General features: G+C 39.8%; 1 protein-coding gene across 1 annotated transcript in view; it reads right to left on the minus strand.

The window, feature by feature from the left end:
- Window positions 1-681: 681 nt before the first annotated feature.
- The window catches only part of rnf213a (ring finger protein 213a), a 29,110-nt gene continuing 16,955 nt past the window's right edge, over window positions 682-12,836 (minus strand). Inside the window, exons 30-67 of the mRNA XM_029507685.1 lie at window positions 12,699-12,815; window positions 12,494-12,618; window positions 12,266-12,388; window positions 12,101-12,162; window positions 11,799-11,952; window positions 11,295-11,436; window positions 11,024-11,215; window positions 10,786-10,916; window positions 10,537-10,694; window positions 10,235-10,441; window positions 9,889-10,076; window positions 9,612-9,732; window positions 9,427-9,527; window positions 9,168-9,350; window positions 8,535-8,701; window positions 8,320-8,422; window positions 8,117-8,231; window positions 7,826-8,033; window positions 7,504-7,700; window positions 7,295-7,417; window positions 7,102-7,212; window positions 6,702-6,944; window positions 6,536-6,611; window positions 6,384-6,418; window positions 6,178-6,278; window positions 5,925-6,081; window positions 5,569-5,743; window positions 5,036-5,130; window positions 4,684-4,935; window positions 4,053-4,185; window positions 3,866-3,949; window positions 3,591-3,771; window positions 3,164-3,365; window positions 2,990-3,067; window positions 2,675-2,866; window positions 2,349-2,438; window positions 2,074-2,252; window positions 682-1,415 (exon numbers count right to left, since the gene is read on the minus strand). Of these exons, the coding sequence (XP_029363545.1) occupies window positions 1,259-1,415; window positions 2,074-2,252; window positions 2,349-2,438; window positions 2,675-2,866; window positions 2,990-3,067; window positions 3,164-3,365; window positions 3,591-3,771; window positions 3,866-3,949; window positions 4,053-4,185; window positions 4,684-4,935; window positions 5,036-5,130; window positions 5,569-5,743; window positions 5,925-6,081; window positions 6,178-6,278; window positions 6,384-6,418; window positions 6,536-6,611; window positions 6,702-6,944; window positions 7,102-7,212; window positions 7,295-7,417; window positions 7,504-7,700; window positions 7,826-8,033; window positions 8,117-8,231; window positions 8,320-8,422; window positions 8,535-8,701; window positions 9,168-9,350; window positions 9,427-9,527; window positions 9,612-9,732; window positions 9,889-10,076; window positions 10,235-10,441; window positions 10,537-10,694; window positions 10,786-10,916; window positions 11,024-11,215; window positions 11,295-11,436; window positions 11,799-11,952; window positions 12,101-12,162; window positions 12,266-12,388; window positions 12,494-12,618; window positions 12,699-12,815 (5,458 nt within the window). The 3' untranslated portion in view covers window positions 682-1,258. The remainder of the gene's footprint in view (window positions 1,416-2,073; window positions 2,253-2,348; window positions 2,439-2,674; window positions 2,867-2,989; window positions 3,068-3,163; window positions 3,366-3,590; window positions 3,772-3,865; window positions 3,950-4,052; window positions 4,186-4,683; window positions 4,936-5,035; window positions 5,131-5,568; window positions 5,744-5,924; window positions 6,082-6,177; window positions 6,279-6,383; window positions 6,419-6,535; window positions 6,612-6,701; window positions 6,945-7,101; window positions 7,213-7,294; window positions 7,418-7,503; window positions 7,701-7,825; window positions 8,034-8,116; window positions 8,232-8,319; window positions 8,423-8,534; window positions 8,702-9,167; window positions 9,351-9,426; window positions 9,528-9,611; window positions 9,733-9,888; window positions 10,077-10,234; window positions 10,442-10,536; window positions 10,695-10,785; window positions 10,917-11,023; window positions 11,216-11,294; window positions 11,437-11,798; window positions 11,953-12,100; window positions 12,163-12,265; window positions 12,389-12,493; window positions 12,619-12,698; window positions 12,816-12,836) is intronic.

The raw sequence follows: 12,836 nt of genomic DNA on the forward strand, positions 1-12,836 counted from the left end.
GTATGTACAGTACTTCCACATTTGGGTTTGTTAATGAGCGGCGAAGACAGCACGTCAGCATCACTTTAGCCCTGTGGAATCTGTGCATGGGAAGCTTCGGCTGCCACTTTGAAATTGTATGTATGACTGTAAGTAGCAGATTGAGTTTTCAGTTCAATGATTCTAATGATAATAATAAGATGTGTCACTATGACACTGAGTCAAAGTAAAGCTCATGGAGTTTTGAAGGGAACAGTAAAGGCGTCTATGATTACTCCTTTGGATATCATTTATACAGTCTGCAGACTCCCAGGGGGCGGTCGCTGGCATGGTTTACTTTCACAGGCGCATGCTTCCATTTGTCATTGTTATGCTAAACACCGCTTTGGTAAAGAGGAAATTGAATTAAGGAGCCATGCAGCAGCAGTCTTACGGCTGTCTTGTCCTTATCATTTCCATCAGTCTGATCTGAAACACATTGAGCTCCCACCAGCAGAGGGTCAGAAAGTCACGTAACCTTAGGCAGGCAGCCATTTCCTGAGCACTCCATCATGGACTGCCTCCGTGGGGTTTTGGCAGAGAAATTTCACATAAATATCAAATCACTTACTTGTGACCTAAAGTAGAAATCTACTGAGTAAATGTCTTTGCTTACTGTACATACATATCTAATAAAGCACTAAACACAAACAAGTATTTGCAGTTGACAGGAATGTTTTATAAACAGACCTTCATCATATCTGTAAATATGCATATGATTAATAAAGTGAAAAGAAAATGTAAGAAAAAAAATTAAGACAAATTTTTTTTGGGGAGGATACTTCTAAAGTAAATTTAAATTGTGGAAGAATAGTGCAACCATTTGAGACATCCGTTAACAAAGGTTACAAATAACTAATTAATCAATATAAGAAAAATATAACAAACACTGTTGAATTAAGTAAAGTAGAGAGATTTAGTGATTTAAGTCAGTTACTCCACATTCTCTTCCTGAGGAGAACACCTGATTTTTTTGCCTCACATTACAAGTGTGCAAAGTGCAAGAACATTGCAGAAACAGACAGTAAAAAATAAATTATAAAATAAAAAACATCTTCATATATCACAGCACCATTAAGCCTAATGTCAGTGCTCATACAGAAGTACATCTCCTCATAATCAAGTCAAGAACTGTCAAGAACACGGAATAAATCAGACATTCAGAACACTTCAATGTTTTTTATGATTGTAAACTTCATCGCTGAGGCTTAATGGCATCAAAAAACAAGGCATCACTTCCTTACTGCCTCTGATTGCGCTCCTGCTTGAAGGTGACAATAAACTTCCAGGCTTCTACATAATGGGAGAGATTGATATCTTCTGGAAAGAGTTCCTCCACATCATTCGGAATGTCCAGGTTTTTCCGCTCCATGTAAGACACCAGTGTGATTTTCAAGCTTTAAGAGACAATGAATTTTAAGTCAGTGACAATGCAAGTCATGATACTTTCTCTCTCACACACACACACACACACACACACGACCATACATGTTAGTTTAGATTTTTATTAATTAATTACTCTAAATGACTTCCATAAATATGAAAAATATCCTAATAAAACACAAAGCACTTAAGATATCTGATTGGATAAATGCTGAGCTGATGTTCATGTTATTTAGCATCACATCATTTATTGAAAAACTTTGTTCCCAAGTCAGATATAGGTATAAAATGTACTCTGTGGTTTTGCCACCCAAAACAGAAAGCCAACACTTACAAAAGAAAACTTGCTTTTGTGCAACAATCAGTCCTTCCAAGCTGACTTGAAGTGGGAATGGACAGCCACTTTTTTTTGTTTTTGTTATGAACTAAAATGCTACTTGTTTGCCGTAATTTCTGCCCTTCAAACTTTATTTTGCACAAAAGCATTTTCTTATCTCTTTCATTTAAAAAATGTCTAGGGTGATTATGAAAAAGAAAAATTAAAAATGTACTTACTAATTACCTATCTTAAAAGTCTTAGAGTAACAGTAACAGACTTAACCTCAACTGAAAATGTGGTCAGAGGTTATTAACTTCAACATAAATCAAACAATGTTATTATTTTTTTTTTACCCCCAGTCGGGCCTGTAGGTATCGGGAGCGTTGGGCTTTCTGAGGACCAGCACCAGGAACTCGTGCATCTCCATCAGGAAAGTGTCAGCACTGCACTGAGAGAAGAAGCCAGCAAGGAGCCTGTGCTCATCCTCACCCAGAGCCTGTCTGTACTGCTCTGAGACTCCCACAAATGGATCCTGAAGTACACAGGGAATGTACGGAAGAGACAAAGAGAAATATGGAAAAAGAAAAAAAAAGGAATAACATTTTGGTATTGGTGTGTGGTGCCCTACCCTCTTGAGCCGCAGCATGTTTTCTGATTTATGTGAAGCCAGCAGCTGCCATAGTGCCACACAATGCTTCAAATAACACTTGTTCAGGGTCTGTTGGGGGGAGAAAAAAAAAGCTTTTATCTTGCATAACAAAGACATGTTCATTTTAATTCAGAATTCAAGCCGTAAAATGAACTGGTAGCAGTAAAACTAAGATAAAAAAGTTGCTCTTAGGTACATTGGCATTATAACAACAACAACAACAAAAAAAAAACTGTCAAGACAGTTTATTCAGGGGAAGTGAGTGGGCAACAGGATAAAATAAAAATGGAGATAGATAGACTGACCTTGAGGAAATGTGGAGCCATCTGGTTTCCCATCCGCAGAACCTCCTCCAGGTACAAGGACAGCTGCATGTGAGGTTCTCCCCCAGTCATGGCAAGGAAACCAAGGGCCACTTCCAGTATAGACAAGGCCTCACACACCTCACTGTAGGAGTGCAGCTCACCAGCAATGGCAAAACCAGTCGGCAGAGGCTCCTGTTGGCACACAGACACAGGTTGCGGACACTTGTGTGGGGGAGGGGTGCATCTATGGGAACATGTTTGATATGTGGTAAATGAATGCCAGTTCCAGCAGGCTGCCTATTGTACAGTACTTACTTGCTTTACTTTTGCTTTTAGATCCTTTAGTATAATCTCATAGTTCCGGTCTTGTCTGTTCACAAGTGTTGGAATGCCCTGAGGTAAAAGTAAAGACAGAGACATCACGAAAATAGCTATTTTTCTCATCTTTTTGGGAAAAGCTTCTTTGGATTTGTTTTTCGTTTTGCTCACATTGACAGTGATTAGTGGTTTGCCCTGCAGGAAACGGGAAATGATGTGCTGCTGGATCTTGGGCAAGTCATACTCATGAAGCGTCTCCTGGCCTTTCTTGACGCTGTACTGAGTGTTGGAGAGAACCAGTGGCATCAGGTCCCTCTCTACTTCATATCGAATCACATGCAAGTCAGTCAGGTCTGCAGGGTTCACTTTGTAGCTGGAGAAGGGATAAACAGACCAGTCAATCAAAATGTTTTTCCTTGTCACCCTATTATAACTATGTGATTTAAATCTCATAAGCACTTTGGTTATTTCTAATTTAAACCATTGCACAAATGTCCTATGCATTTATGGGAGAGGTTGAAAAACTGAATTCTCACGAAAGAAAAAAACAAAACAAAACATGCAATATGTGGGAAAAATGTGGCATGAGCGCCCTCACCTGGTCTCCTCTCCAGTGTGTTTATCCACACAGTAGACCAAGTCATTGTGGAGGGCGATGAGGTAGCTTACGAGTGCTGTAGAGCACAGGCCTAGGCCCTGTCGCCGTGGCAATAGCACCTTGAAGTCACTGTTGAGGTCCAGGTCGTCCTGACAGAACTCTGCTGGGATCTTTATCTCACCTGAACAACAACATGTAGTCCAAGTTTAAGGAAATCAAAAAGTTTTATATGCAGTGTTGGAGTGACAGGTTGTGTTGTAAGTATCTGTAATTACCGTTGGTTGCCAAAGACAATCTGAGCTGATTCCAAATTGTCAGGAAGATTTGGATGTATTTCTCATACCAGGCTCTCAGCGACCCTGCACACAAGAAGAATCCATAAATTTCCTTCGAACTGTGCATCTGTAGCGTAAGTGAGTCATACACTAAAAAAGCATGTGTGCAGACAGTTGGTTTCATTACCTGCTTTTTGACCGTGGAGGAATTCATCAATGGTCTTATATGTTAGCTCTGTGGCATTTTGAAACTTCTTCACTAGATCCCTCTGGAGAGTGAGGATGTCAGGAAGGTGTTTAACCAGTCGTAGCTCCGCTTCCTAAAAAACAAAACAAAAGCATGTGAAGAGACACGATTTGTTCAAAAATGTGTTGTGTAGCTGTACTATTTCTTGAAATTGTGTAACCTTAAATAAACAAATAAAACACATTTTTTTAAGGTTAGGGTTAGTCTGTGGGTAGTTTCTATGTTTTGTTTTGTTTTTTTAAACTCAACCAAGTATGTTTGGATAAAACTGTTTCATTATGTAATTTTAAAACCAGCATTTTGATTAAGCAAATAGATTAATCCATAATTAATTATGCAATGAGATTTCTTTAAAACCTTTTAGCTTAAGCACTTCCAGGCACAATATCAAAATGTGTTTGTTTTTGTTGACTATTGACATGTTATATGTAACACTGAGATGTTTTATTCTGCTGCTAGAATGTATACTGGCTACTGAAAATAATAAAACCCTGGCACTTATTGTCAGCCATATTATTCCACGAACATCTAAAAGTGTTTCAAAATAACCGGACTTTGCTCAGTGTTTTACCTTATGCAGAAACCTCCAGAGTACAGGCAGAGTATCTTTGCCATCATTTTGCTCTACCACATGAGTGAGCGTCAGCACAGACACTTTGTCCCTGCAGCTCCACACAGCAGAACCATGAATTAGAGAGTTTTGAGGCAGTGAGGCCAAGAAGAGACGAGGATCACCAAATACGAGCTTCATGATTGGATTGGCAGAGATTTGAGAGTCAGCACGGATGAATGAGTTCACTTCCTTTAACTGCCTATCCAATTGCTGTGGAGGAGAAGGTGACAAAAGAAAGCAAATGTTATAGGCAGAACATAAAGGATTATTTTAATACGCTTGGTCCATTGCGCAAATGGTTCTGTTTTACCTTAATCTTTGGTGAAATGATGCCATCGCTCACTTCTCTCTCCCATCCATTTCTAGCCTCTTTGGTAGAGAGATGATTGTCGTACGGAACAGGCCCTAAAAAACGAAGACCAGCAGGGTGTTACAGTGTAAAGTAAGTCAAATAATCTAGCATTAACATCATGTTACAGTCATATTATAGTATGTTACAAGTATAGTTACGTCACCATATCCACTTTCTCCGTGTAGACTTGTCAATACTATTGTGTAGGACAACACTGGATTTGTTGACATGTGTAATCTAAAATTATATTTACCCGATAACTGCTATCATTACTCAGATATTGCAAAATGGCCTAAGATTTATGAACACAGGGCCAGAATATACTGTAAAATACAAGGCAAGGAAAGAAGCAAGCACTTATCAAGGAAATTAGCTGAAGCACACAGACGGGCCATCATTCAAATTCAGATACTTTTTATTTGGTCTTTCATGTTTATTAAAGAATCATTTAAAAAAGTGCAGCTTTAAGTAAGTTGTATTTTGTTCCTTACATTTTTGGTGCTGGGGAGGTTCCAGGAGGCTGCTGATGAGCAGGTGAACAGCACTAACTGTGTCATCTGTCCCCTTTCCCAGATATTTGATAAGAATCTCTACATCCTTTTGCAGGTGAGCTAGCAGAAAAGGCGCCGGATCAGGGACTTGAGGCTTGATGGTTGCAGAGATAGCCTGAAAATGGAAACACATTGGATGACATTAATGACATCAGCATTGTTACATTGCAGTGGTGAGGTTTGTTTTGAGGACACAATTAAGCATTTGTTTGTCTTTTATATGCACCTTTAAACAGTGATGAAGAATACAATAGGAATAAGCTCCATTAAAACTGTACACATTTTGTCCAAACTACCTGTGGGTCCCTGCAGGCACCGAGAAGCATGGCCATGTGAGTGAGCATGCGAACAATGTTAAAGGGAAAAAACGAAATGCTCTTTGTATCTTGCATATCTGGATTGTCCCTTCGACCTGGGTCACCGAGGATGTGGCCTTTCTCAGTACGGTCAGCCCTGTCCAAAGACGATAAATGAATCAATAAAGAACCATTTGAAAAAACAGTAATTAGCTGTCTCTTGTACTACATTTTCTTCCACAAGGCCACATACTGGGGAGCAATTTGATGAAATCCCTGCACAGCCGTGTGGTTTAATCCTCCAATCTCAGCATCACAGTCAACACAACGGCTTTTCTCCATGGGCTGGCCGCACTAAAAAAAAAAGAAAAAAAAAAGAAGCAGGACACAAAGACATAAAATATTACAAAAAGATAAAAAATAAGACACTCCAACTTATTATGAATGAACATAACGTACTTCTCCAATTGTGCAGGGGTGACCATTCGGACAAGCTATGGTAAGAGAGAGGGGGAAAAAAAACAAAAAACATCAACTATGGGATAAAAATGTTGACCCACACGGTGTAGAATCTTCAACTTGCACGTATAATTATTTTGTCTATTACTTACTGTACCACCGCAAAGGCCCCATAGCTTGTTGAGCCAGTGCTAACATGTCCTCAGGCATGGTGGGTAAAAAGGCCGCCTAAGCCAACATAGAAAAACATTCAATTCTCAATTCCCCATCAAAGAGGGAAAAAATGGCAACACTAAAAGCAGTTTACAGTGTACTTACGCGCATATTAGCAGGTGCCCTTGCCAGTTCTTGGAGGGGAAATAAGATTTGGTGGTTGCCACAGTGCAAAACAGCAGCCAAGTGAATAGTTAATTCCATCAGCACACAGTGAGCACCAGAAGCTCCTTGGCGAACAGCCAATGGTCCAAGTTGGTTGGCCACCAGAGCCCTAGCGAAGTGCTTCACTTCTGGGCTGGCCAGGACTTTGGAGGTCTGAATATAGGTTGTCAAGACGTCCAATTGCTGTGGGCACCAAGATACATGAAAAATATAACGTACAACTAATACAAATTTATGTAGATGAAATGAAAACATCTATGAACACAATTATAAAAATTGAGAACAAGAAGGTAATTTACCTTACCCAACCCTAACCCAGCTATAGCTCCATCGGTCTTACCTCAGGTTTAGGATGGAAGCTCACATTGGTCTCTCTGTACAGAGTGGTAACCTCTCTATAGAGTGCCATCAGAAGAAAAACTGTTTTCCACTGTGGTAAGCATCTGCACCCCTGAACACAAAGAAAAAGAATGACAAGACACCCACATAAACACATGTGGGTTTATACAAAAAGCAAAGTGATGCAACATTACCTCACAAGCCTCTTCCAGTCCATCCACTTTGCCTTCCATCACCACCTTTGCAACTGCATTTCTGATTGTCTTGTAGTCTTCCCCACACACAAGGTACTGGTCTATTGGGGTGGCCTCTTCACTCTGGAAATTAAATTGTAATAGAATATTTAGGTACTTATTACATTTGGAGAATCCCTTCATTGGCTACAATCACTGGATAACTAGACCTTTTGCAGAGCTTCCTGAGGGAAGAGCCAGTGCATTTGATTCACTTTGAGGAGTTTCAGTACAAAGTCCACTCCATTTTGGCTGCAGATCTTACGGATCAGGTAGACACGATACCAGTCATTTTCACTGCGTGTACAGAGGTTGACCACACTGGTCAGAAAGGCTCTGGTTCCACTTTGACCTCCTTCCCAGGACTCTGATTTAAGATTTAAGAGAAAAAGAGAGGATTTATGGTAACAATAAACAAATTCTTACAGACAAGCACGTGGCAGGCTCAGTTTATTTTAGAATTAAACACTATATTTCATCTCAGTTACACACCATTGGCTCTCAGCTTTTCCACAACGAGGCCAGCAGCCATATCCAGCGCCATACGCACTCTGGCTATATGCTGCATGTTCTCTACAGTGGTTGTTCCAGTAGACTGACCATGCGAATGCAGATAGTCAGTCAGAAAGGCACTTTCATCTTGCAGACACACCTGCTGGTCTGCAACTGACCTGAACTGCAACCTCTCAAACATGGAATCCTATAGAAAGTAAGAGGTAAAAATTAATTTCGCCAATGAATGCAAGCTGTATCACCATCCAACTAATTTCATATTCCATGTACCTCCAGACAGTTAATGTACAAGCAGTAGAGTTCAGTTTTGTCCGCCTTATCCAAGATGTTGCTCTGCTCAACTGCTGTTAGATGCTTCTGCAGGTAATCTTTGACTTCATCAAAGCTTCAAAAACAGCAACATTTTTAATCAACTGATAAGTATGGCTGAAAATGTTAAACACATCCACATAGTACAACCAAAAAAACCTCACCTGTACTTCAGCAGGAGTTTGAGCACTACAGACCGAACAACTGGATTTTTATCCACAGCGTCATCAAACGGAGAAAGCTCCTTTGTTAGAATTTGTCGACTAACTGCCAATAAATAAATAAATAAATTGATTAATAATCCAGAACTGACCAAATACATATATGCAGATATTTGGTTGCATTTATACTCATGACAAGGGTTAGAGGAATGTACTACCTCCGAGAATGGGAACAGCATTGGTCTCCACCATGAGAAAGGACAACAAATGCAGTATGACAACTGAACAGGGGGGAGAGTTGTCCTTGAAGCATACAGTCGACACCAGGTCGATGAAAAAAGCATTGCACTGCTTCCTGAACTGAGCATGCTGCTTGATCAGTACCCTACAAAACCAGGAAACATATGAGTTTTGAGTTTTATTTGTTTATACATATTTTGGGAAGCCACTTGTTCAATCCATATACAGTACAGGCCAAAAGTTTGGACACACTATTCATTTGAATGAGAAGGTGTGTCCAAACCTTTGGCCTGAACTGTATATTCAAGCCCTTTGTCTGCTTTTTGGTGTTACTTCAATATTAACCAAAAAAATAAATGTAAATATCAAAACATTTGTAATTGCAATGAACCGGTGCATTATTTTACAGAAGGCCATGACATTATAATCACAGAGAGCGACACAGGAGGAGCAGGAGTACCTAAGCATTGCATTTAGAGTATGTGTGAGCTTGTTGTGTAGTGTAGTGTGTGTAGAAAAAACAAAATAATTTCCCTTTTTCTGGTAAATAAAATCATTTTAATTTTATTAAAATTGGTTAATTTTCTTTAACTACAAATGTTATTACCAACCTTATAGCATTTGATGGAACTATGAGAAATTCATTATCAACTTGCTCCTTGCAGAAAGGGCAGTACATCTGACCAGGGATGAGCCACTTCTTCATACATGCCACACAGAAGATGTGTTTACATGGGAGGCAAAGCGGATCTTGGGGATCTTCCAAACATGTTGGGCACATCGTATAGTTAAACCTGAATGGAACATAAACAACTGGTGAGGACAAGTCCAGTAGAGCAGGATATGATAAGGTGCAAAACAAAATTTTACCCAAAGATTTGTTGAACAGCTCTGTCTTTGCAGGTCTTGAGCAAACCAATGACCACCTCAAATGACTGCTGAGTTTTGAGGTCTGAATTTTTTTCCAGCATCTTGTATGGGAGCAGAGGCAATATATTAATAAAGAATGCATGAGCTTTTACTGAATTCACAGCATTAAAAGAACCAGAACCAACCTGGGAAAGTCCTTTTGTACACTCCAAAACTAGAGGTGACAGCTTCTCCTCCACATGCTCAATGCGCACCAACATGTGCTCCACAAAGAGAGAAAGAGAAAATATCCGATTCCATCCAGCTCTAAAAACAAAAACAAACAAGCAAACAAAAAAAGAACAGAAACCAGCCAAATTAGTTTTTATGGAAATTGAAAAGAATTCCCACATATCTTATCCACAGCATACACAACAAGCATAAATGTGAAAATCTGGGAGTAGTTTGACAGACTTCACTCACTGGACTCTACAGACGATTGCCTTGCTCTTCTCTCCGTAACGCCTTACACTGTCCTCTGAGCAGATTAGCTCAATAGGAACCTGGAGTTTTTTGACCTCCCTGAGCCAGGCTAGTCTTTTGGCATCCGTACGCAGGTCTCTAGGCTCCAGATACTCTACACATGCAAAAGCAGCATACACATCGAGTACCTTGGAGACAAAAGAAAGACGATCACTACACAACAGGCCACTAAAGGGACGGCATACATAACGTGAAACGTGAAAACAAACCATGTACGCCGATTCAAAAACCTTGGAAAAAGAAACGTGTCTTGCTCGAAATAGTAAATTAATCGGGAAAGGCTCACCATTTCTTCCTCATCTCTGGCACTGGGATTTGTCAAGAGAACCTTGGTCACCTGGGGCTGAATGCACATCATTCTGGAGAGATTCTGCAGACGACTTTTAAACCCATGATAAGCAGCATGGACCCATGGAAGAGATGTTGCTGTTTCAATGTCAGTGAACTGCAGTCGTAACTCATTGACACAACAGTTTAAGGCACAGCACAGGAGCTGGAAATCCAGATGATGGGTATTAGTATAGACATGTATAAACCTCTAGACAGGTTTTAAAATTTAAGGTTTCAAGTAGTACTTAAAAACTCAACCTGCAGATCTTCCTCACAAGTCACGGTCATCATCATAGAGATGAAATCCTGAACATAGCGGTGAAAAAATTCTTCCCTCATCGCTAGATCTGCTTTCGCAATGTAGCGTCCTAGTGGCGTCTTCCAAAAGAACTCATCAAACTCTTGTTGAGATCGGCCTAAAAGATATATGAATTGAAAGTAATAGAAGGCAAAACAATACTGAATATTGCCATGTCAGTCATAAAAAATACCTGAAAAGGCAATTACCTTCATGATGAAGTGAATAAACCCAGAGTTCATCCAGGTAGTCCTTGATCCTCCAACTGAAGGGCATGCTGCAGCTCAAGTTCTTATCTTGGGAAATGAAGTTCTGTACCAGGATTGTTCTTGTGTCGGAGCTATACAAAGGAAAGGTAACACAGCAGTTGAATAGGCAATGTCAAGAGCATTAAGTTCAAATTTATTAGTTTGCTTTGTATACATTTTGCACAGCTCTATCACTTACTTGTTGTCCAATGTTAGATGTGGGATTTCAAGAAGCTTATCATTGTCAAAGATATCTAACCAAAGCCTTTTAACAGATTCATCGCAGTTTCTATCTTGCAAGATGTCCAAGTTTTGGTCACGGTCAAAGATTGAAACCAGTTGTGCCAACAGGGGGACAACAACAGCCTGAATGCGTTTCCATAAGGTGTGCCTGTAATAACGCCCCAAAAAAGTCAACAGTACTATCCAACAGATGGAATTACACAATATTCTGCAGCTGAAGCACCCACCTGAAGGTGCCTCCTTCTTGCAAGGCATCAATGTTCGAAGCCTCTTTGATGACCCAGTTGCTGTTGATGGATGAGAAAGTGTTGCCATCATAAATGGTGAGCATCGAATGAAGACGCTTTTTCACAGTCTGCAGAAATTGACCTGAAACATTTGATAGGATTATTACCGATGTAAATGCAACAACAAAGAAATTGCACTGAAAACTGGAATTATTGCTTGTAGTTGTATATCTCTCCCACTCAAACTGGTTTCAGATTACCTCCCTGTTTAACAATTGGTGTTAAATTTGGTTGTATATTTTGTATGAAGTTTTTCAAAATGCTTTGCATGGTCACACTGCCTTGACCTTCTACCACCAAAATCAAATCAATTTATTCATGGCTGCTAAATGCCTGTACCTTCATGTTCCTTGAAGATGCTGATATATTGTATCCACAAGACTAGGACAGACCAACATATGTATGGACCAACCAAAAGTAACAAAAAAAAGTTTCTGTTGTTACCTTTAATTTCATCATCATCAGTAAGGAGGGACAGTAGAATCTGAACTCTACGAGTACTCCGGCAGCCATTTTCCACCTGGTCCCTCAACATTCCCACTGCACCCTGCACGCAGCTCCGCAGCAATGCCGTAGTGTCCACAACACTGGCCCCGTCCTGCGCGTGGAGAGCACACTGTTTAAAAATTTCTTCAACAAATTAATTCAGGATATAATAATATTTCATTGCTTTGCTTGAAAACTGAAAAATGATATTAATGTAGACGATCAGGTAAAAAATGTATTTGTGCTGTCAATTGACTCACGTTTTCCTCAAACTGTGATTCCTCCTGTTCGTTCTCTGTGTCCATATCATCCACCTCCATGGCTGTGCAAAATGAATGTGTAATTTCATGACCCATGTGATTTTAACATGAAGAAATTGTGTGTAGAAAATATTACTTGCCATTGATAATTCATCAAATACTTACGTTCAGACTGATTTGTCATCGCTTCAAACATTTGACTGATTGTCATGTTTTGCAAGGCTTTGATGTCTGAAACAATGTCTTTTGACTGTCTGAGGTCATCAATGTGGACGGATCTCCAGGGTCCTGTACATGTCGACATGTCTTAGTTTACCTTCTACTCCTCAGATAAATTAATAATACATAACAAAGATATCTACAAAAAAAAAAAAAAAGGTTTTTCAGCTTTACCTCCATGAAAGCCAACATATAAAGTCCCTCCTTCCATTCGTGGTAGTCTGGTGATAAAGTACACAAACACCTTGCTCCCCGTGGTCTCCTGAGTTATTTTGTTGATTTCGTTTAAGCACGAATACCTGAAAATAAACAGCAAAGCTCAACATGGCAAAACCAAAATGTCATGCATAAGCAAAAGACAGATCAATTTTGCACTTACTTTGCAGATGCAATGAGATTAGCACTATGAGAGGCTTCATCAAAATCACACTGAATGATTAGGATCTTGTTACAAGGTCCAGGATTGCTATTTCCATTTTGACCAGTGAGGAAGCTCCTACAAGAAACCAAGGAATAC

Source organism: Echeneis naucrates, chromosome 8 (assembly GCF_900963305.1).
Source record: "Echeneis naucrates chromosome 8, fEcheNa1.1, whole genome shotgun sequence".
In the NCBI taxonomy this organism is placed as follows: Eukaryota; Metazoa; Chordata; class Actinopteri; order Carangiformes; family Echeneidae; genus Echeneis; species Echeneis naucrates.